Source organism: Diadema antillarum, unplaced genomic scaffold (assembly GCF_040938485.1).
Source record: "Diadema antillarum isolate AM-2024a unplaced genomic scaffold, OU_Dant_1.0 scf00000104, whole genome shotgun sequence".
NCBI lineage: Eukaryota > Metazoa > Echinodermata > Echinoidea > Diadematoida > Diadematidae > Diadema > Diadema antillarum.
The window spans coordinates 4,637-25,552 of record NW_027270993.1 but is presented as its reverse complement, the minus strand read 5'-3'; the positions used below and the strand labels follow the sequence as shown (position 1 = coordinate 25,552).

General features: G+C 39.2%; 1 protein-coding gene across 1 annotated transcript; it reads left to right on the top strand.

The window, feature by feature from the left end:
* Positions 1 to 80: 80 nt before the first annotated feature.
* Positions 81 to 19,340, top strand: LOC139719082 (solute carrier family 41 member 1-like). The gene is made up of 10 exons (XM_071630519.1): positions 81 to 186; positions 4,445 to 5,050; positions 8,776 to 8,883; positions 11,895 to 11,966; positions 13,581 to 13,725; positions 14,619 to 14,765; positions 15,657 to 15,804; positions 16,327 to 16,535; positions 17,053 to 17,201; positions 19,155 to 19,340. The coding sequence occupies exons 2-10, from the start codon at positions 4,505 to 4,507 to the stop codon at positions 19,338 to 19,340; spliced, it is 1,710 nt and encodes a 569-aa protein (XP_071486620.1). The 5' UTR covers positions 81 to 186; positions 4,445 to 4,504.
* Positions 19,341 to 20,916: the final 1,576 nt, after the last annotated feature.

The window sequence follows — 20,916 nt, the reverse complement described above, 5'->3', positions numbered from 1 at the left end:
GAAAAGATTCTGTCACGGTATGTATGCGTATGCTGTCCATAGAAAGCGCTGTCTTCGCTCTAGCTCTCCTCCATACACAAATACACGACGAGATCGTCGAGGCGTGAGGTAAATTAGTCTTGCAAAATTGGTGTGAGCAATTAACCGTGGTCAAGGGCAGATTTTGTCTTCGTTACTATATAAAACGTAAGCAGAAACTCCTTTACAATCAAGGGACAAAGCAGAAAGGTTGCATTGTAGCTTATACTACTACTAACTATATTTCTAGTAACGTTAGGTGTCTAGACTGTGTAGAGTTGCAGGAGATAGAATGTCAACTTAACCTTTAACTGTTAGTGTTAACAGTTAAAGTTTAACGTTGGTTAGATCGTTAGAACTAAATTTAGTTTCTTCATTAAAAGATAGAAGTGTACTGTAACGTTAAATTAATGTTAGAAAACCTGTGGCAGTAATTTATCGGGTACTCATTTGGACATTAGATAGTCTACACATTGTTTTTACTGGTACACTGGTAGTCATTGTGTAATTGTTCTGGCAGATCATGCAGATTAATATCCCAAATGTTAATCAAGTATTATTTGCCTATTAAATATGGTAGCCCTACTACATATCGACCACCTTCTTTTAAACCGACCGTGTATAATTCGCGCACTGAACGCTTAGTACATAGCACATAAAAATGGATTGGCTTTGAATGTAGATGAGGATGGTAATGGTGTGGGAAAACGCGATAATTCACCGTTCATTTAATGGTTTTAATCGAGGACAAAATTTCGAATGAATATTTTCACCGAATCGTAATGACAGCACAATGTAATGTTTATGGAAGTTTCTAAAAGGCTTCTAAAAAGCTTCGTACAACACGGTGTTCAATACAACTCAGTTTTCGTGCATTGTCAATGCAAAAACAGCGGTCGATCCTAATAACGCGGTTTACTGCGGGGAGCTGAAACGAGGCCACGCAAGTTCGTCCGCGATATTTTTGCACTGAAACTTCGAATCGAAAAGGGAACAATGGCATTTGATAGAGCTGGATTTTCTAAATCACGTAGGTCAAGTTTTTAATGTGAATTTCAGTGTTAAATATTCTTATCAAGCAAATAAACATTAGGCGGTCGATGAGTAGTAGGTCCCACCCCTACTCAGTAGGGCCTAGGTCCTACACTCCTAGATGTGTAACGTTAGATCTAACGTTAGACTCTAGAGTTCTAGACCTCGAGCGAAAGATCGGTCTGTATCTTGTCGTCAGGGATATTATATGTTCTGGACTTCTGCTGAGACTGCATCTAGAAATTTTCTTATTAATCACTGTCATAAAGACGGGTAGTAGAAGCAATATGACTTGTTAATTCTAACCGTTAGATCTTCTGTAGACTAGGCGTCTAGGTATCTATTCATTGTAAATTTGACCATTGTGCACTTTACGGCCCTATATACAGTGCAAGATTTTACCCTAATCGAGCAGTGCGTGTGAATTCGAGTACCTACATTGTATCAGGCACCGCGGGTCGACAGCGGATCTTCCGGCACTGTACTGTGTACATGTGTGTGAGATTTTGCATTGGGATGCAGTATGTGTGAATGTGTCAACGTGCATGTGCGTGATGAAAGCTCTTATGGTACGCCACATGGTTGCTCTATTTAAACACCCTTTCCTGTGCGGCGCGGCATGATTGAGCACGAGCAGACCCTAGACAAACAGGGTGCTTTACACTGGCACACAACCGAACGCAACGAGTGGTAAACTTCCGTGCTTCAATCATGATTTTAAATGAATGAATTTTGCGTTATATCTTAAGCAGGGAATCACTAATTAACCTATTGCGGAGGACATATGTCCACTCGCAGCCTTGGCGAAATTATTCTGTGAAATAATGATAAAAAAACCCAAAATCTTATCCTGATTTGTCAATTTGTTCGTATTTTTTTCGTCTACACCGTAACCGTTTACCGAGACCGACCAGACGCCGTGCGAAGTGTGTATAGCTACTGATTTACGGGCAGCCAGTGCGTGGACACACACACACACACACAAGCCTTGCCCGCGTGGTTGGTTTGCGCGATTTGTGATGGGTTCGGATCGGGATGGATGAAGAGGCATGAAAATATTCACGTAATTCTTGTGGCGAGCTGGCGCAAGCTAGGATGTTCAAAAATGGAATCTGTTGTATCACAGACTACTGCCAACTTTCTCACACTTTGCGCCATGATCATGGGGATTTTCTGCGATGCAACATTGTATTAAAGCTCGATAACCCTGCAGCGGAGAGCAAAGGCATGCGAAATCGCGATCGCACAGTGTCCGATGTGTCACCTAGCTCCGCAGAAGCGCAGTGAGTGAGGCGGGCTCTTAGTGACCCTATCATTTGTCAAATGGCGTTCCTTACAGCAAGAGAAGCTTGCCAGCTCCTCAGTGCGGGGTGGTTCATGGGATATCAAATCACCTTTGGCGTACGGGGAATGAGGTACCGACAATATAGGGCTGTAAAGTGCACAGTTGCCGTAAATTTATAAGTATGGTGTAGAAAAAAAAACCTTGTTAAAAGTGCATATGACGTCACGCAACCCTGGCTAGAAACTGATGGGCGCCCTCCAAGTCCAACCAAGGACAAGTGTTGCTAGCGCCCCAAAGTACATATGATATGGTTGGGTGTCTAATACATCGAAACCCTAATGTTTTTCTCTCAATAGAAACTTAAAATATCTCACAATTTGCCTGAATTTTTACGGGTTTACCCACACGTAAAGAAAGTACTCTGAATTCACAAGCGCACGTTAAAAATGCGATTTGAGGTACTGCATACTCTATGATAACGGCATCGAACGCGCGGCGTGTTATTTTGATGCCCACAGTTGCGCTGTCGTCTACTTTTGAAACTGACACCCCTACCCTCTATTGCCAATATGTGTGAAGTGCACATAATGCTTTTCCCACATGCATATTTATAATCTAGATCTATGTATCGTTGTCTTGCTGTTGCTATTGTTTCTTATCGTTTTTTTTTTTCAGTGATATCTGGATACCAGTATATTTAAATCCCCTGTGAAGAATAAAAAAACCACTGCGTGTAGTCTGCGTGCATTATAATTCTTTACGCGCAGTGCTAAATAGAGGGGTTTCAATGCTCAGTGTCAATGAGTTGGACACCTACCATACACACAGGGTTGGCATTTATGTGACATCAATTTATGGTGAATTTGGTACGACCCAGGTATGCTCGACCCAGGAAGTAAAGGTCAACTGCGTACCACCAAACGTGCCTCATCATTCACACACAAATAATGGACAGAAAACACAACCCAAAACAGCTGGGATTTGTCCTCGAGATATAAGCACGTTTCAAAACAGCATTGCGTTTATCTTGCAGAAAGGCGATCATGGTCTCAAATGCATTCCAAGATGCCCTTTGACTGACATTTCAAATCGGCGATTCTAAACGCATTTGGAAACATGGTTGCATTTATCTAACCCCTGAAGATGCATTAAAAGTCCAGATATAAAGATTGAGTGAAATCAGCAGTATTAGTCATACACATCAGGGAAAGTTTGAGGAAAAGTGGACAGTTGATTCAAAAGTTATGAATTTTCAGTCTAAATGCTGCCATTGCTGGATATAAGATAGACTAATACACTTCATGACATCAATTTGGACAACAATACAAAGAAAATATATGAAGGATTCCACGAAATCTCAGTTTTCATGAAAAGTACATATTTTGCTACAACACGCATTTTCCATAGACACCTGCCCGAGTACACTTGGGACTCGTCTTCAACGGGTTAATGATAATAGATATCATCTCCTGCTTTCTTGAAGAGGTCAGTCAAGTGCTCTTTCTAAATGTTAAAAAAGTTTAAATATGATGATTTTTAAATATTTTATTTGTATTTTTGTCCATAATGACATAATGAAGTGTAGTAGTCTCCTCAGTCAGTGCTGAAGGCACTAAAAAATTCATAACTTTGTATTGATTGCTGATTTTCCTCAAAATTTAACTGATGTATTCTACTAAAATTGCTACTTTCAGTCAATTCATATTTTCTCATTTTTCCTGGGCCAAGCATTTTTTTCCTTTGGTCGTTTTTTTTTTTTTTTTTTTTTTTTTTTGGAGGGGGGGGGGTGTGGTATATGCAATCCTTGCCCTATGCTGATGATACTATTATCACTGCCATTGTGTCATTAAAAAAGAAAAAAAAATGATATTTAAAGTAATGGTCATTACTTAATTTTCAATCCTGGATTTGTGATTATTGTGTGCAGAAATAATCTGAAAGGAAAGTTTTCAAAAGCTGGAATACCATTGAGCTTAAAATATATTTCAAATTTGTAAGCAACTGCACAATGTTTGCTATGTACCTGTGAAATTTCTAGTAGTTTATTTGACTGAAACAGTAGTGAATAACAAATTTGTTTCATTTCATTCATTTCATCACCCATTTTAGAATTCCTGTGAACTCTGATGCGCTTAAAAAGAGAGTGGGCCATGTTCACATCTCACCCAAATGAGCACTTTACGAGACACCAAGCAGAACCCAGCAGGTGAATCCAGCACTGCTGTTAGGCTGAGGAAGGGCAAGTCAGACCACACAGGTGCCATGGTTCCTCGTATCTCTGTGGAGCCCTCCCATAGGGCAGAAGAGATGTCTTACCCCATGGATGCACCAGGCTTGGGTAGTGGTCTCAGAGAGGAGGAGGAGAAGGAGAATGGGATAGGAAGTGGCAAGGATCTGCACACCAGGTACAAACACCTGAATGGCGCTGGTGTCCCGGGCCATGACACTGGGATTAGGAGTGCAAGTCAGGGGCAGGATGATGTGGAGATAGAGACAAGCTTCACAGAACCACTGCTTGGCAGGACTGGCTCTGACGATGATTTGGAGGAGGAAATCAATGTCGATGGTGACACAGCCTCAACGAGAACTCGATCAGACGGTAGAGTAGTACCTCCAAAGGAGTCTTCTTTTATCATAGCAGCTCAGGTCTTTATACCATTCCTCATAGCTGGCTTTGGCACGGTCTTCGCAGGGCTTGTCCTAGATCATGTCCAGGTAAGTCTAGACACCGAACTGTTCATTTTGTAACATGTTTCTGGCTTCATCTGGCCATGCCTTTCATATCAAGTGGCTGTAACATTAATATTCGGCTATACTGAAGCAAACCTTTTTAAACAAACATCAAACTAGCCCACACAAATGATGACATCTGTGATGAGATTGTTGTATTGTACAGCTGTTTCTACAGCAGGAAGCATGCCATTGGGGACGTATTTGCTTGGCTATCTTGAATCATTTTACATCGCTCAGGACTTTGCGTTACGTTCTTTCCCTACATAGTAGATCTGTGGAATACAATCTGTCTATGCAAGTGGTGATTTTTACAGCTTGATGGTAATACCAAGTCACTGAGTGATTTAGCTCATTCGTAGTTTCAAACATGATTAAGTCATTGTGCAACTTTCATTCGCATTGATAGTTAAGCATAAAAAAATGTAATCAAATATGGACCATCCAGAATGATCTTAGTTTGCTGGATAGATGGAAAAGACAGGAAATTGTGTAGAACTGTATGAAGAAGTGGGTTTGCCTACATTAAATTGTTAGGCTGTAAGATGATTGTGTGAACACATTTATTCAGCTGTTGGTGCATGAGCTCATATTTCTATGGTCTTGTAAGATGTGTATGACAAAAAACCTACAGGACAGACTGGTCATTGTCAGACATTTATACCTGTGTGTGTGTGTGTGTGCTGGGGGGGGGGGGAGGGAAAGAAATAGAGAGTGTGTACTTGTATGTGTGTATAGCAAGTACTCGTGCAAATAGTTTGCCACATCTGTTAATAATCGATCCATGAGTGATGTATTTAAATGTAAATATTTGTCGTGAGTGTTACTAATCACAATTTCCTGTCATGTGAACTGAGGATTGGGACACCATACACTCTTTGATAGCCTTCCACCAATGTATGTTGTACTCACAGAGTCACAGGCAAGATTTGCATCAACTTGAGCACTTGAACAATGCAACAGACATTACATGTTTGTATCCTTTTTATGCTCTATTTTCTCTATCACATCTTTAAAGAGTGAACAAATTAAAACTTTTTTTTCTCTCTCTCTCTCTTGCCTTCTCTTGTTGATGTCTCAAGTACTTTCAGTCTGTATCTAGTAAAATATTTGACTCTTGATATTTAATGTATATCAAGAGTCAAATATTTTACTATACAGACTGAAAGTACTTGAGACATAGACAAGAGAAGGCAAGAGAGAGAGAAAAAAAAAGTTTTAATTTGTTCACTCTTTAAAGATGTGATAGAGAAAATAGAGCATGAAAGGTGCATGAAGCAAGAGTAGGACTCCATTTTGGAGCATTATTCCATCACATACAGTATTTGAGATTTCTAAGAAAATTATCTTTGAGTTCATGTAATTTGACAACTTAGATCAGAATATACCTATTGAACCAATGATTAAGTGGATTTTTTTTTTATAGAACCACTCTAATGTAGGAAAGAAATCTGCATGGTTTAAATAACAAAATTAAGTTAGACAGTATCCTCAAACAATTTGTTACATTGGTGTACATAGCTGTCAGAACTTGCTGTGTCTAAAGTAAAAAAAAAAAAAAAAAAAGATACCAAGCCATTTAATGTCAGATAAGATGTGTGAAATGTCAAATAATTTTGGTCATTTCATAACATATGATACTTTGAAGTCACGAAGACATTAGAAAAATACTGACAAAGTATTGTTAAATTATAGATGTAGCTACATACAACAACAAACAAATGAACTTAATTCAATATTTTCATTTTTAATGACATAAACGTATGTCCTAGCCATGGAACTTGTAGTGAATATTAAAAGGGGAAATTAATATGTGCATGGTCTTTCAAAAAACAGATGATGAAAGCTGGTTAATAACCTTTATAATACAAGTGCTTTTATAAAGTCTTTAAACTACAGTCAAAATGCTCAATAACAACACAGGTTTACTACCAACAATGTCACAAAATTAAATATATTTTAAAATTATGCATCATGTGCTGTAAAAAGGTTGCAGAAACGATGTGATGACCTTTTGCATGTAAAGCATACTTCTCACAGCTTCGGGATTGTTGCTCTATAATCATACATGAGCTTCTTCTTTGTCTTTGTCTTTGTCTATTTTTTTTTTGCGGAAAGAGCTTGAGATAACTTGGACTGATGAAGATGTGCAAAAGTTTTACTCAGAAATCAATTAAATCACAGCTGTTTCTTTATTCTTCATGCTTACAATAGAACACAAGCAGGCAAACAAACGTGAGAAAGGATGTAAAATATATCAACTCGAGAACTTTTGCAACATGAGCTCTTTGCCTGTAACATTATCCATTGTTAAAGGACAAGTTCACCTTCATAAACATAAGGATTGAGAGAATGTAGCAATATTAGTAGAACACATCATTGAAAGTTTGAGGAAAATCAGACAATCCGTTCAAAAGTTATGAATTTTTGAAGTTTTTGTGCAGTACCCGCTGGATGAGAAGACTACTGCAGTGTACGAATAACTTAGATGTCACATGCATACAACAATATAAGGAAAATATAAAGAGAATTTCACAAAATTCCATCTTTTGAAAAAAGTACACATTCCCCTGACTCGTTACCGACAAATGTTATGGGTAATATTATTCCCCCTGCCTTTAGAAAGAGGCAAGTCAAGTGCACTTTTATTGTGCCAAAAAAGTGAAAATATGTTGAATTTTCTTTTACATTTTCTTTATACTGTTGTACGCATATGACTCACAAGCTGTAGTAGTCTCCTCATCCAGCGGTTCCAACACAAAAATTTAAAAAATTCATAACTTTTGCATCGATTGTGCAATTTTCCTCAAACTTTCACTGATGTGTTCTACTAATATTGTTGCATTTTCTCAATCCTTATGTTTATGAAGGTGAACTTGTCCTTTAAGAATGATAGATATTGAAAATCATTTACACTGGTACTTTTGATGGTATGAGACATGTGTTGCATTCAGTCAACAAATCAATGAACTTGTCCCAGGATTCTGCACATATGGACAATATTATACAAGCCTACATACACTCAGCAAACTTCCTGGTAGCACCTTGCTTTACATTATTTAATTGTTACTCTGCATGATGCAGTATGCCAATTTACTTTACATTTAACAATGTATAAATTTTGTTGCTATTTTGTATTCCTCTGTTTTTTATAAATCATCTGTTGCACATATTCCCTTCTTGGCACCTAAAATCTTCATTATTGAGAGAGGACATTAATTGTTAAACATTGAGATCTTCAGTAGATGAAAGAACTCATGAAAATAATGATTTGAAGTGTTTATGAACAAACATTTTGTATTGGTAAGAGTATTTGTCTGTGACAATACACTTTGTGTCCTGTTTTCATGATTAGTGAAGTTAGACTAGTTTATAGCCAGACAATGATGGGGGTAACTAATGTTTTCTGGAAGTCAAGTTCATTTTTCTTTCTTTCTCACTTTCTGTTCCTATGTTTAATGTGTTATTGTGTGGGGAGAAAACTGCATGAAACTGTATCTCATTCAGTTTATAGGATGGTAATGCAGTGGAAAAACAGACCATATTAGTCAGTGAAGCCCACACAAAACATGCCCTAAATAAAAAAGCAAACAACTGAATTTCAACAAACAACAAAACCAATAGTAGGAACTCATACGTGTTCCTGTGCTTATGGCCTAATTTTTCTGTCCTTGATTTCATCTTACACCCCACTTTTGTCTGTTTGTCAGCACTGGGCCGTATTTGTCCAGGTGACAGAGGTGTTTATATTGGTTCCTGCTCTACTTGGCTTGAAAGGAAATCTGGAAATGACCCTGGCATCAAGGTTATCAACTGCGGTAAGTCCTGCTTTAGAATGATGATTGCTCATTTCTCATTTAAATTTAGCAATCTATAGCCATAATCATATGCAGGCTTTACAATCTATTGCCATCATGGTATATGCAGGCTTAAACATGCAGTGTATACGTGTGTCAGTATTTTCTGCCCAGAACTGTTCTTGAAAAAGGGAGAATGATGATGTAGATAATATTAGTGAGTTTTCGTTCTTTTTACCAAATATCGAGTGGCTTGCAGTTGATACAGTGTATACAATTGTAGCTCTGCATTTTTCAAAAATTAGTACAGGTTGGTTGTTAAGCTGCTTCTTGAACACCGTTGTAATTAGTAAGTGAAGCTATATATATTTGTCTTAGAAATGTAGGGATGGTGTTTCATATGAAGCAACAATGTGGACTTAGCTCTCTGTACTTATCACAGGGAATCAAAATTTATTTCTGAATGGTTAACCCAAGGGCATCTTAGTGAGATTAATTGATTTAAGTGTCAGTCATTTTTTACTAGTAATTACTCTCTTTGAAAGTTTTCCCTTTTGATTTGGTAACTACTGAACATATATACTTTGTGAGTTGTCAAATGGCTGAAGTGGGTATGGCCTGCATTCTCAAGGTAGAGTGTCATTTTGGAAAATTTGCTTTTCTGTTTTTTCCTTCCATGGTATAAACATTTTATGCTAGTGCACCAACACAAAATTATGAAATTGCTGAAACTGGTGCTCTGTGTTCATGAATTTCTCTCAAGCAGAAAACAATTGGTGACTTTTTAGCTCACCTGAGCCAAAGGCTCAAGTGAGCTATTGCGATTGTTCTTCATCCAGCGTCCGGCGTGCGTCGTCCGTCGTGTGTAAACTTTTTACATTTTCATCTTCTTCTTGAAAACCCCAGGACCGATTTTCACCAAACTTGGCAGGTAGCATCCCTAGGGGGTTAGGATCTCAATTTGTTAAAATGGGTACCATGCCCCACCCAGGGGGCCCCCAGGAGAGCCCCAACCCCCCAAAATTAAGGAATCTTTAAAAATCTTCTTCTCTAGAACCAGAAGTGGTAGAGCTAAGTCAATATTAGGAGTTAGTACATTGATGACTGTAGTTTCAAGTTTGTTCATGGCGGAATCAGGGGTGCCCCCTTGGGGCAGGGGGGGGGGGGGTGGGGAGGTCCAAATGGGGGCCTAAATTGTACATTTTCATGTTCTTCTTGAAAACCTCATGATGGATTTTCACCAAACTTGGCAGGTAGCATCCCTAGGGGGCTAGGATCTCAATTTGCTGAAATGTGCACCATGCCCCACCTGGAGACCCCCCAAGGGGCCCAATCCTCCCAAAATTAAGGAATCTTTAAAGGACAAGTTCACCTTCATAAACATAAGGATTGAGAGAATGCAACAATATTAGTAGAACACATCAGTGAAAGTTTGAGGAAAATTGGACAATCGATGCAAAAGTTATGAATTTTTAAAATTTTTGTGTTGGAACCGCTGGATGAGGAGACTACTACAGCTTGTGAGTCATATGCGTACAACAGTATAAAGAAAATGTAAAGAAAATTCAACATATTTTCACTTTTTTCGCATAATAAAAGAGCACTTGACTTGCCTCTTTCTAAAGGCACGGGGAATAATATTACCCATAACATATGTCGGTAACGAGTCAGGGGAATGTGTACTTTTTTCAAAAGATGAAATTTTGTGAAATTCTCTTTATATTTTCCTTATATTGTTGTACGCATGTGACATCTAAGTTATTCATACACTGCAGTAGTCTTCTCATCCAGCGGTTACTGCACAAAAACTTCAAAAATTCATAACTTTTGAACGGATTGTCCGATTTTCCTCAAACTTTCAATGATGTGTTCTTCTGATATTGCTACATTCTCTCAATCCTTATGTTTATGAAGGTGAACTTGTCCTTTAAAAATATAGAATCAGAAGTGATAGAGCTGAAAGTTAATACTATGAGTTAGTACATTAAAGGGACTGTACAGTACTGGTTGAGGTAGGGATTCATGTTTTGAACATTCCTAAGTGAAATAATGAAAAGGCCTCCTTATGAAATATGAAAGAGCATGTAATTCTAAGAAGAATTCAACGTTTATTTGATGAAAATTGGTTTTTAAATGGCTGAGATATCCCAAAAAGTGCTAATAATAAAAGGCGACATGCCCCAACTTTATTAGTATCTCTTTGTTTCACCTTGTTTTTCGATATCTCAGCCATTTCAAAACCGATTTTCATCGAATAAACTTTTAATACCCCTTAGAACCGCGTGCTCTTTGACATCTCATAGAGTGGTTTCTGAATATCTCCAAAACGTTAAAAGCTAAATCTTCACCTCGACCAGAACTGTACACACCCTTTAATGACTGTAGTTTCAAGTTTGCTCATAGCAGATCCAGGGATGCCCCCTTGGGGGCAGGGGGAGGGGTGGGGAGGTCCAAATTGGGGCCTAAATTGTACATTTTCATCTTGTTCTTCAAAACCTCATTATGGATTTTCACCATACTTGGCAGGTAGCATCCCTAGGGGGTTAGGATCTCAGTTTGTTATAATGGGCATCATGCCCCACCCAGGGGGGCCCCCAACCCCCCCCCCCCCCCCCCCAATTAAGGAATCTTCAAAAATCTTCTTCTCTAGAACCAGAAGTGATAGAGCTAAAATTGATACTATGAGTGTTGGGGGGGGGGTCCAAATTTGGGCCCTAATTGTACATTTCATCTTCTACTTGAGAATGCCTGGTCAAATTTTAGTAGAGCTGTGTGTAATTTAGATTAGTAAGTGTGTGAAAGGTGAACTTGCGATACTCAGTTGAGTGCGAGACCCCGGGGTCTCTTGTCTGGTGATAAAAGAAGAGTCAGGTGCTGATGGTTTTATGTTAGTTAGAGTTTATAAACTAATTAGTCAAACCTGTGGTTGACAATGATTTTAGGGCTATGGATTTGTTTCCAGGGAACTATTTCTCCATCATTTTCAAATGCAAAAATGGAGCAGATGTACTTGATTTACCTATTTACTCCAGGCAAACCTTGGAATCATGGACAACAGAAAGAAGCTACAGGAAATGATTATAGGAAACATGGCGCTTACACAGGTAAGTGGAGAACAATCTCATGAAAAGGAAGTGTTCATACTTCCCTCTGTTTTCCTCTGTTGAGATGGTTCAACCTCATTGAATTGGGATGAAAAATCCATTTGCCTTTCTCTGTCAGGAATGCACCATGTGTCACGTGAATTAAGTTGCCTTCCCAGTGGTCATTATTCTAATTAAAGGACACAGAAAAATCACTGTAAACCCTTAAGACCCCAACCTGCCCCAGTTGCAGGCAGTTTAATGTGACAACTCTCCTGCTCAGCTGCATTTATGCATTAGGTTCATGGTGTTGTACTAGCATAGAAAATTGGGTGAATACATATATCAGCTTACTTTAACATCAGATTTACTGGTACTTTAGTTTGTGAGAGTATCACATATTCTGTTCATCAAACAGTCTTTTAGCTCTTTACCAAGGACCAAATGACGATGTGTGTAATATGAATATAATTAACTTTTTATGCTTCTGCCGGGCAGTGTCACTGGAGGAAATGTTTTCTGGTTGTCTGTCTGTCCATCCTTCCGTCCATAATTGATTTTGTGGACAGCGTAACTTAAGAACTGTTTGAGTACATACAAATGGAACTTGGCATATGTACATGTACGTATGAGTGGACAAAGCTGCCCTATCAACTTGTGGGGCATACGCTCAAGGTCAAAGGTCAAATTCTTAAATTTCACTATTTTCCCAGCATCTCTGCAATGCCTGCAGGTATTTTCATAAAACTTAATGAATACATGTGTTACCAGATGGCCATTCTCTAGGGAGAGTTAGATCTAAGGTCTGTAGGTCCAGGTCAGCAGTTATGTGAAACTGCTATTTTAAGTTTCTTCATGAAACTTTTGTACACATGCATGCATTGCCTGACAGTGATTCTCATGGGAAGTTTTAGTACATGGGGTCAAAGGTTAGGATAAAGTGCTAAAATTAAACTATTTACTGCTGAAATTAAACTTTCTACATACTTTCTCCATACCTTGGGAGTTACTCACTTCATACACTTCAGTCGCCTTTTGCCAAGGCCCTCTCACTGTATGGTGGTGAGCAAATGGGGGCAAATGAAGTGAGCTTTGCTAAGTGCGACAGTGCGAGGGCCTTTTGAGATCTGATTCACATCGTTATCTTAGCCCTTTGAGTTACTGACTTTTGCTCCGTGAATTCGGGAGCAAAAATCGACCAATATGTGCGTCTGTCTGCCGAAGCCCCATTCTCATTTGCATAAAACAGCGAATGCACGCCACAGACCTCCACTGGTGGTCAGTGATGCATGTGAACAGGCCTGACAACGCCAAGACTGGGGATGTGGGGAGCACGCCATTTCATTGGTGGATTGGAACTTGTGAATATGATTTTTCAGTAGGGTACATGTGTCATGAAACTTGGTATATGTATGCGTCACTGTGCAATGATTCTATAGGAAAAGATTTGGTCTGAGGGGTCAAAGGTCAAGGGTAAAAGGTCTGTCATATAACTGTAATCAAATATTTTGAGGATTTACTGTAGACTTATTAGGAGAATGCAATGTAGTGAAGGCATACCAGTTGCCATAGCAACATTTCTATTCTTCCTTTAATAATATAAATATGTTATCACTGTTGCTCTAATTCATATAGTGCCAGGCTCTGGTGGTTGGTTTCCTGGCCTCGGTGGCGGCTGTCCTATTTGGCTGGATCCCAGACGGGGAGTTCAACATTCACCACACCCTGCTGCTCTGTGCCAGCAGCATGGTGACCGCCTCTCTAGCCAGTGCCATATTGGGTGAGTGTCACTAGACGGGTCTAGGGCAGTTACGTCCTGGGCAATTACCCCAGACCCTTCCCCTGTCTCTAACCACGTCCCTAGAACTAAGGCAGGAAAGGGGAGGGGTGGGGGGGGGGGGGGGGGGGACGAGGTGATGTGAGTTAGGAAGTTGACCTTTAGTTATGACCACATCCTAGCAAGGCAACAAAGAATCTGAAAGGAACAAAGGTTGTCTTGATTATAATCAAATTATAAACATATCCCTTAACTCAAAGGTCACATAGAGGTCAAATAGTCTAAGTCCTTGCAAATAAACATCCTTACTGCAGGTCTACGAACTGAGGAAAGTTAGAAATTAAATACATACCTATTGTGTAAAGGGTTATGATGCTAGCTGCTTGGCTCTATTTCAAACAAGTTCCCTTTGACCTATCGAAAAAGGGCTGTATCATATGGAAGAAGATCCAATTGTACGCAAACCATAGTTGTGCAGGCATTACAGATTTAATTTATTGTTCTTTACATGATAGGGACAGAAAATCCTCTCTGGTTAGATTGTCAAGTAGGTACTCTTTGTGTGGACGAGAACTGTGATGTCAGTCCCCTGACTTTGAGCATGAGAGGGAGACATTTATTTTGTCTCTCATGTGTGACAGATGGATGACCATTACTGCACTTCATACAGTTGTCATACGATGTGCAATGCCCAAAGTTTTGTCCTGTAAGGCTTTCTGCATGTAATTTTGACCATCCCTTGGCTATGTTTTGATAACATTTCTGCCATATGATTCTAAGAAAGCTTTCAATTATATGACTTCTAAATATATGTCATTTTGTTCTCCCCCCCCCCCCCCCCCCCACCAACTTGCCTGCATGTGAATATTTGTCTTTATTTCCTGGCCTACTTTCAGGGGGTATTATGGTGGGTGTCATCCTGTTATCAAGAAAGTGCAAAATCAACCCGGACAATGTGGCCACACCTATAGCAGCCAGCCTAGGGGACCTCATAACGCTGTCACTCTTAGCCTGGATCAGCAATGTCTTATTCAAAGCTATAGGTAAGTGTGAAATGGTTCTGATTGAGGGAAAGGGTACCAAAGTAAGGCTTGCCCAACCTGTGACCATCTGCTCTCTCATGGGTATTGGCGTCAGTTGGAGTTGGCACTGTGACACGGTTGATAGGGCAGTCAATATTTGTTTTATACGCCGAACAATGGAAAATCCTAGTCTTTTATTGTCAAAAATGCTAAATATTTGAAAGGGTTTACAGCTGCACTGATTTTAGATTATTAGTATTTGCATCAATGTGTTTCCATGCAAATATATCATCTACTTGTGGAGCTGGATTGCACTGTATTAAAACTACACTGTTGCTTTAATGTGACTGATTAATGTCACAGAAGTGCATTATTTACCAACCAGAGGCATTCACTGTAAAAATGACAAATATGATTGTAGCCTGAAAATGTTCTGCAAACATGTAGAAACGAATGCTCTCACTCTAGCATTGTCATGAGCATTATATTCAAGATCATGTTGCCATAGCAAACAAATCACCTCTGGCTGTCTTACAAGTATGTTATGAAAAAGAAAAGGAGGGGTCCCACACCACCACTCACCACAAAAAAAGATGATTAGGATAATAAATAATAATAGTGGCCTCTTATAAAGTGCTGAAGTCCATTAAAAATGATGCTCATGGCGCTGTTTGAAAGATAACTTTCTCTTGATAAAAAACTCGTGTCAGATCTCAATAAAGTGGAAAAGGCTCCATCCAACCGAGAATGAGGAGCCCGATGTGGAGCTGCCAGGTAGTAGCGCCTCACACTGCATACATTCACACTAAAGACAAGATAAACAAACACAAACATAAAGGCAGCAAAATACAACAAAACATTTCCAGCAGGCTATTTGTCATTTTAATGTTGTTTGAACACTCACTCCTGCAGGCAAACAGCACTGGCTGGCACCCACAATCATTGTGAGTCTGTTCCTACTGGTACCAATCTGGGCCTTCTTAGCGAGACGAAATGACTACACCAGGGAAGTCCTCCACAATGGATGGTCACCTGTCATTGCTGCCATGATGATTAGCAGGTTAGCTGGGAAAGAATGCAACTCGTTCTTTATGAGAGCTGTGATCACAATGATCCAGCCCTTAGCAGGCTTTAGGAATTAATGGGTTTAAATATCGTGATTAGGGTCCACCATATTCCGTAAGTGGTAGAAGAATATTTTTTGAATTCTAGGTAATTAAATTCAGTGCAGAACAATAGTATACATGTAAGCTACTTTATTGTCATGTTTTTATTAATTATGTTGATGTTGAAGGTAACATTACAGTGGCAGCAAACATCTCAGCTTGAAAAGAGTGTCATGTGCACTGAATAGATAAGTTGTGAAAGATGTTAGAATATATCTGAGGAGAATACCTAATGCAGTGAAAGTTATTTCATAAGGCGGGAAAAGACTAAAAGTAGAACATACAAAGTACTGCCCCCGTGTTACGATATTTCATGTTGCATTGTGGTTTTATTTGCAGTTGAAATTTCTTTTTTGATATGATACTTGTAGTTCTGGTAAGACTTTTATTCTTCTTTCCATTGCATCTGCCATCAGTGTTGGTGGCCTGGTGCTGGATATCGCCATACGAAGCAACGAGGGTGTGGCGGTGTTCAGTCCTGTCATCAACGGGGTCGGGGGCAATCTTGTGGCTGTGCAGGCCAGCAGGATCTCCACCCACCTCCATGCCATTGGTGCCCCAGGTACCCAGGATCCAGAACGCATCAAGAAATGCAACTCACCCTTCACCGTCTTCTTCGGCAAAGGTAAGAAGGTCTACTCTTAGATGTCACAGCACTTATTTAATTTTTTTTTTTTTTTGACAGCACCTAAATAACTATTTGACTGTGCAACTGCAGTAGGTATTCTGTGATTTTATGTGCTTTTAAGATGGGCTCTGTAAAGAACTGTGTTATTTAAACATGGAGGCTCAAGCACTTAAAGAGGAAGGAAAGGCTGATATTACCTCGCATTTAATAGTGTACTTCACTTCCTATCCGATGTAGAGTAATGCACCTACTATCTTATGAAATCTTACTTAATGCTGTAAAAGCAAAAAACTGTTGAATTTAGAATGTTTTTGGTGTACATCTGTCGACTTGAAAAGCATTGAAATGAAGTAATTATTTCATCTGCTAAAATTTGCCTTGGTTCTGTGTAGAGCAAGGTTTGGGTATAATCTCAGTGTAATTTCAGTAAAATCTTTGTATTTCTGACTATTCATATTGCAACATTTTGTCAATGTTTCAAACTTAGAACCATTTGTATCCCTTTTGTCACCAGATATGCACTCAAGGTCAGCCCGTGTGTTGATACTGATGGTCATACCTGGTCAGCTGATCTTCCTGTACTTCATTTCCTTTGTCAATGCCGGTCACTCTTCCATCACACTGAGAGTGACCATCATGTACATCTCCATCGCTCTTATTCAGGTAAGTGTGGAGTTTTTATGCCTCCGCCACGAAGTGTCGCCAGAGGCATTATTTTGTCCTTGGTTCATCTCACCCTTTCATGTCCTTGTAATATCCATAGCAGTGGGTCCATTCATTCACTGCTAGTGAAAAAAAACTGTGACCTTAAAACAATCTCCTGGAAAGTTGCTTTGTAAAAACTGGGCTAGGTACCCACCCTCAGACATTACCAGAAACATCACACTCTGGTACGTCACTTGTTATTGTCGTGTGGAGTTTCTTGTGAAGATTTGCATTAACGACCTCACTAGAGAACAATTTTTATTTGTTATATGACTCACTCAATCTTTGGCTTTGTACTCATGGCCAAACGTAAAACATATGTGACCCACCACAACAAAAGGATCTTAAAGTCGCTGATGGCTGAGCTGAGAAAACCAAGTTTGAAGTCAGATCATCAAATTCGGTCAAAACGATTGGATTTCTGTTTTTGGCATAATTTTGTAGTCTGATGTATCGGCTATCATCTGTTCAAATTTCAAAGTTAAATGATCAAAGGAAAGGCAAGAAATTAGCGTTTTTCTGGACCATGATTTCTTGACTTTCAATGGAACAGAAACGTGTCCGAAGATTTGGATTTAGCGCTGCAGCTAGACTCCGCCCCTAGCAACAAAGGAGTGATCTTATTGGTCAGTACATGGCATCCTGGTTACTGATTGGTCGTGCGTAGACCACTGGCACTAAGCTTGACTGAACATTGCGGAGGTTGCTAGGAGCGTACCATCTATTGTCAGGAGGTGGAAACTGTCTTGCCTCCCCTTGCTCATGATAATGTCGGAAAGAAAACTTTGAAGGCGGTTTTCTCGAAACACTGATTTCCTAAACCACTCGACATGCACTAATAAAATCATTGATATCTCCACAACCGAGTACTTATAAGTCATATTATATATGAAAATGGGAATAATGTCGTGTTATTTTCAGAAAATTGTCCTCCCCCGACTTTCGGATCCTTTTGTTGTAGTGGGTCACATATTGAAAAACCCAGCTTTTGAGGCTACTGTTACATTAGAGCTATAAATGTTTGCGACAGACTGCGCGTGCACATTCTGATGGTATAAAACACAGGACTTTTTTTAATTATTGCAGTTTGAATGGAAAGCTCAAACATGGTGATTTTTTTTTAATGTCATATTTCCTTAATAGCTGATGTCACACTGGCAAAACTTTGCACAGTCTAAAAGTTCTCAAAGTTTTACCAGTGTGACTGCAAACTTCACGAAAACTTCTCACGAAAAGTTTGTCACATGACCAGTACCATGTGATGACCAGAAATTGTATGCTGTGGTATATCTACCCACGGAGTCACTGCTACACACACCTAGTTTGTCTGAGCTGAAAGTTTTGCATATCTTTACTGGTGAAAGCTACACCTTATGAATGCATGGCAGAGAATCAGGCAGAGCTATGTAGCTAGAGATTCTATGATGGATGTCTTAAATGAGATGCTGTAAAATTGGAAATGTTAGCAGCATGGAAATTTGTAGGCATTTCATGCAATATAAAACTACTGGAAACATAAAAGCTCACAAATTTATTGCCAGTAATATATAATATAATTCAGATTTTTTGATCTCATGGTAAGTACAGCTGTATATTGAAGGGGTATAACTGTTATGTTATTTGTAGTTTTCTGCTCATTCACTAGTCCTGTAGCGTAGCTGAATTTGCTTTTGTAACATAGACCAGTTACTTTTTACCATACTATGTGCTGCCAAAGCCTTTAACTACTGTGGCAGCAGTGATCTGTTTGAAGTACGCTGGTACTTGCTCAGTTGTCATGACCATCCACTAAAATGAAAAATACACAAAATTCATCTTACCTTCCTGAGCATGAAAACTTACTCCCACAAAAATGTTCACCTTTACAGTGCACCCTTTCCATTTTCTTGTTTCATCCTCTATATGTGTCAGGTGATCCTGCTGCTGCAGATCGCTGACTGGCTGGTATACTACCTGTGGAGGAGGAAGCTGGACCCGGACAACTTCTCAATCCCATACCTGACGGCTCTGGGGGACCTTCTTGGCACCGCTCTACTGGCCCTGGGTTTCTACATCGTCTGGTTGCTAGGCGACAGGGATGTCGACATAGGAGACTAAAATCCCAAACCTCCATGTGCGGTATGTTCGTTTGCAGACTTTCCAGCAGTGTCTCTGGTGTTTTTCTTTCATGGAGTTGATGAGATTTGGAAGACATGAAATGGACTATCATTGTCCCTGCTAGCATACTCTCTAAACTTCTTGCGTAACAACTCTTTAGCTCAAGGAGCCTTGCATCAGGACGTATGAAAAAAAAAAACAAAGGAGATACATGCATGCTTTACAATGAATATTGCTTGCCTCTTGGCCAAAACAATGGCCCCACACAAAGACAAGTTGTGCTGGAATTAGTTTCAATCATGTTGCCTTACTTCGTATGAGGAGTTTGGAGAATGACGGGGATATAAGCATGTGGCGGACCGGTAGTGATGGAGACCGGTAGTGATGCAGACTGGTGGTGATGCAGACTAGTGGTGATGATGGTTGCTACACTGATTCTAGAGAAGGATTGTGTGCTTCATTAATGTAGCCATCATGCATTATCTCTAAATGCTTGTCAGGATGTGTGTTTTACTTTTGTGGCTATTTGGGCCAAAAAGAAAAAATCTATTCAACATAAAGCAAGAAGTTTTGACTAACAAAAAAAAAATGTTTATGAGTGAATTAAAGGACATTGTATGTTTCATGGAGTTTGAGACATATGGTATGATGTCACACATAATTCAAAAAGTTTTATTATGATATGTGTTTCTTGCCTGATAGTAGTGATAAAAAGACACACACACAAAAAAGAAAAATAGGAAGATAGACAGAACGTGTTTACCTGCGAAGCATTCAGAACAAAATGAATATTAACCAAGATGATGTACTGTTGAGTAATATTATTTGCTTTTATCATGAAATGTTATACTGCATGTGGTCCTGCATGTGCGAGTAGATTGTGCGGCAGTGAGATGCATTCTGCAGCGTAAAATGTGGCATTAGAAAAGTAGAGTTCTCACTGGTAAATTTGAGAAACTTCTTTCAGTAAATAACTTGTGATACTCTTCTAAGCATGATATACCTCCAGTGGCCTGCCATACTTCCACTTACAGGACACTTTCGAGTAATTCTTTAAGGTCACATACATGTAGGGAAAATTTGTTTTTAAAATCTTATGAGCATGGTGTCAATTCTATGAATACCTTAGAGCTCAAAACCTGTTTGAACATACATGTATACTCATAGAGTCTCTAGGCAGTCCTGTGGTTTAGAGAAAATTCTTTTTGTCAGTTTAGACGACCTTTCCGTTTTCTTCCTTTTTTTGTTTCTTCTGAAACATACTTGTAGAGCATGTTCTAGGCACAATTATTTCTGTTATGTGTTACAAAAATAACAATAATTGATACTTAATTGTGCCTTTTCCACCAGGTATTCATTGCTGTAAGATATTACTCCGTGGTCATTATTGGAATTTGATTTTGTACACCCTACCAAGACTGCAACAGTGCAAGTCCAATGAGTACATGGGGTTTCAGTATATATCTTAGAACTGTGTTTGAATTATTTGATTGTTGGAGAAGATTTCATGAAGATGAAGAGGGAACTTGTTCCATAGTTTTGGATCAGTTGAGAAGATAGCTGTGTTGTCATCTGC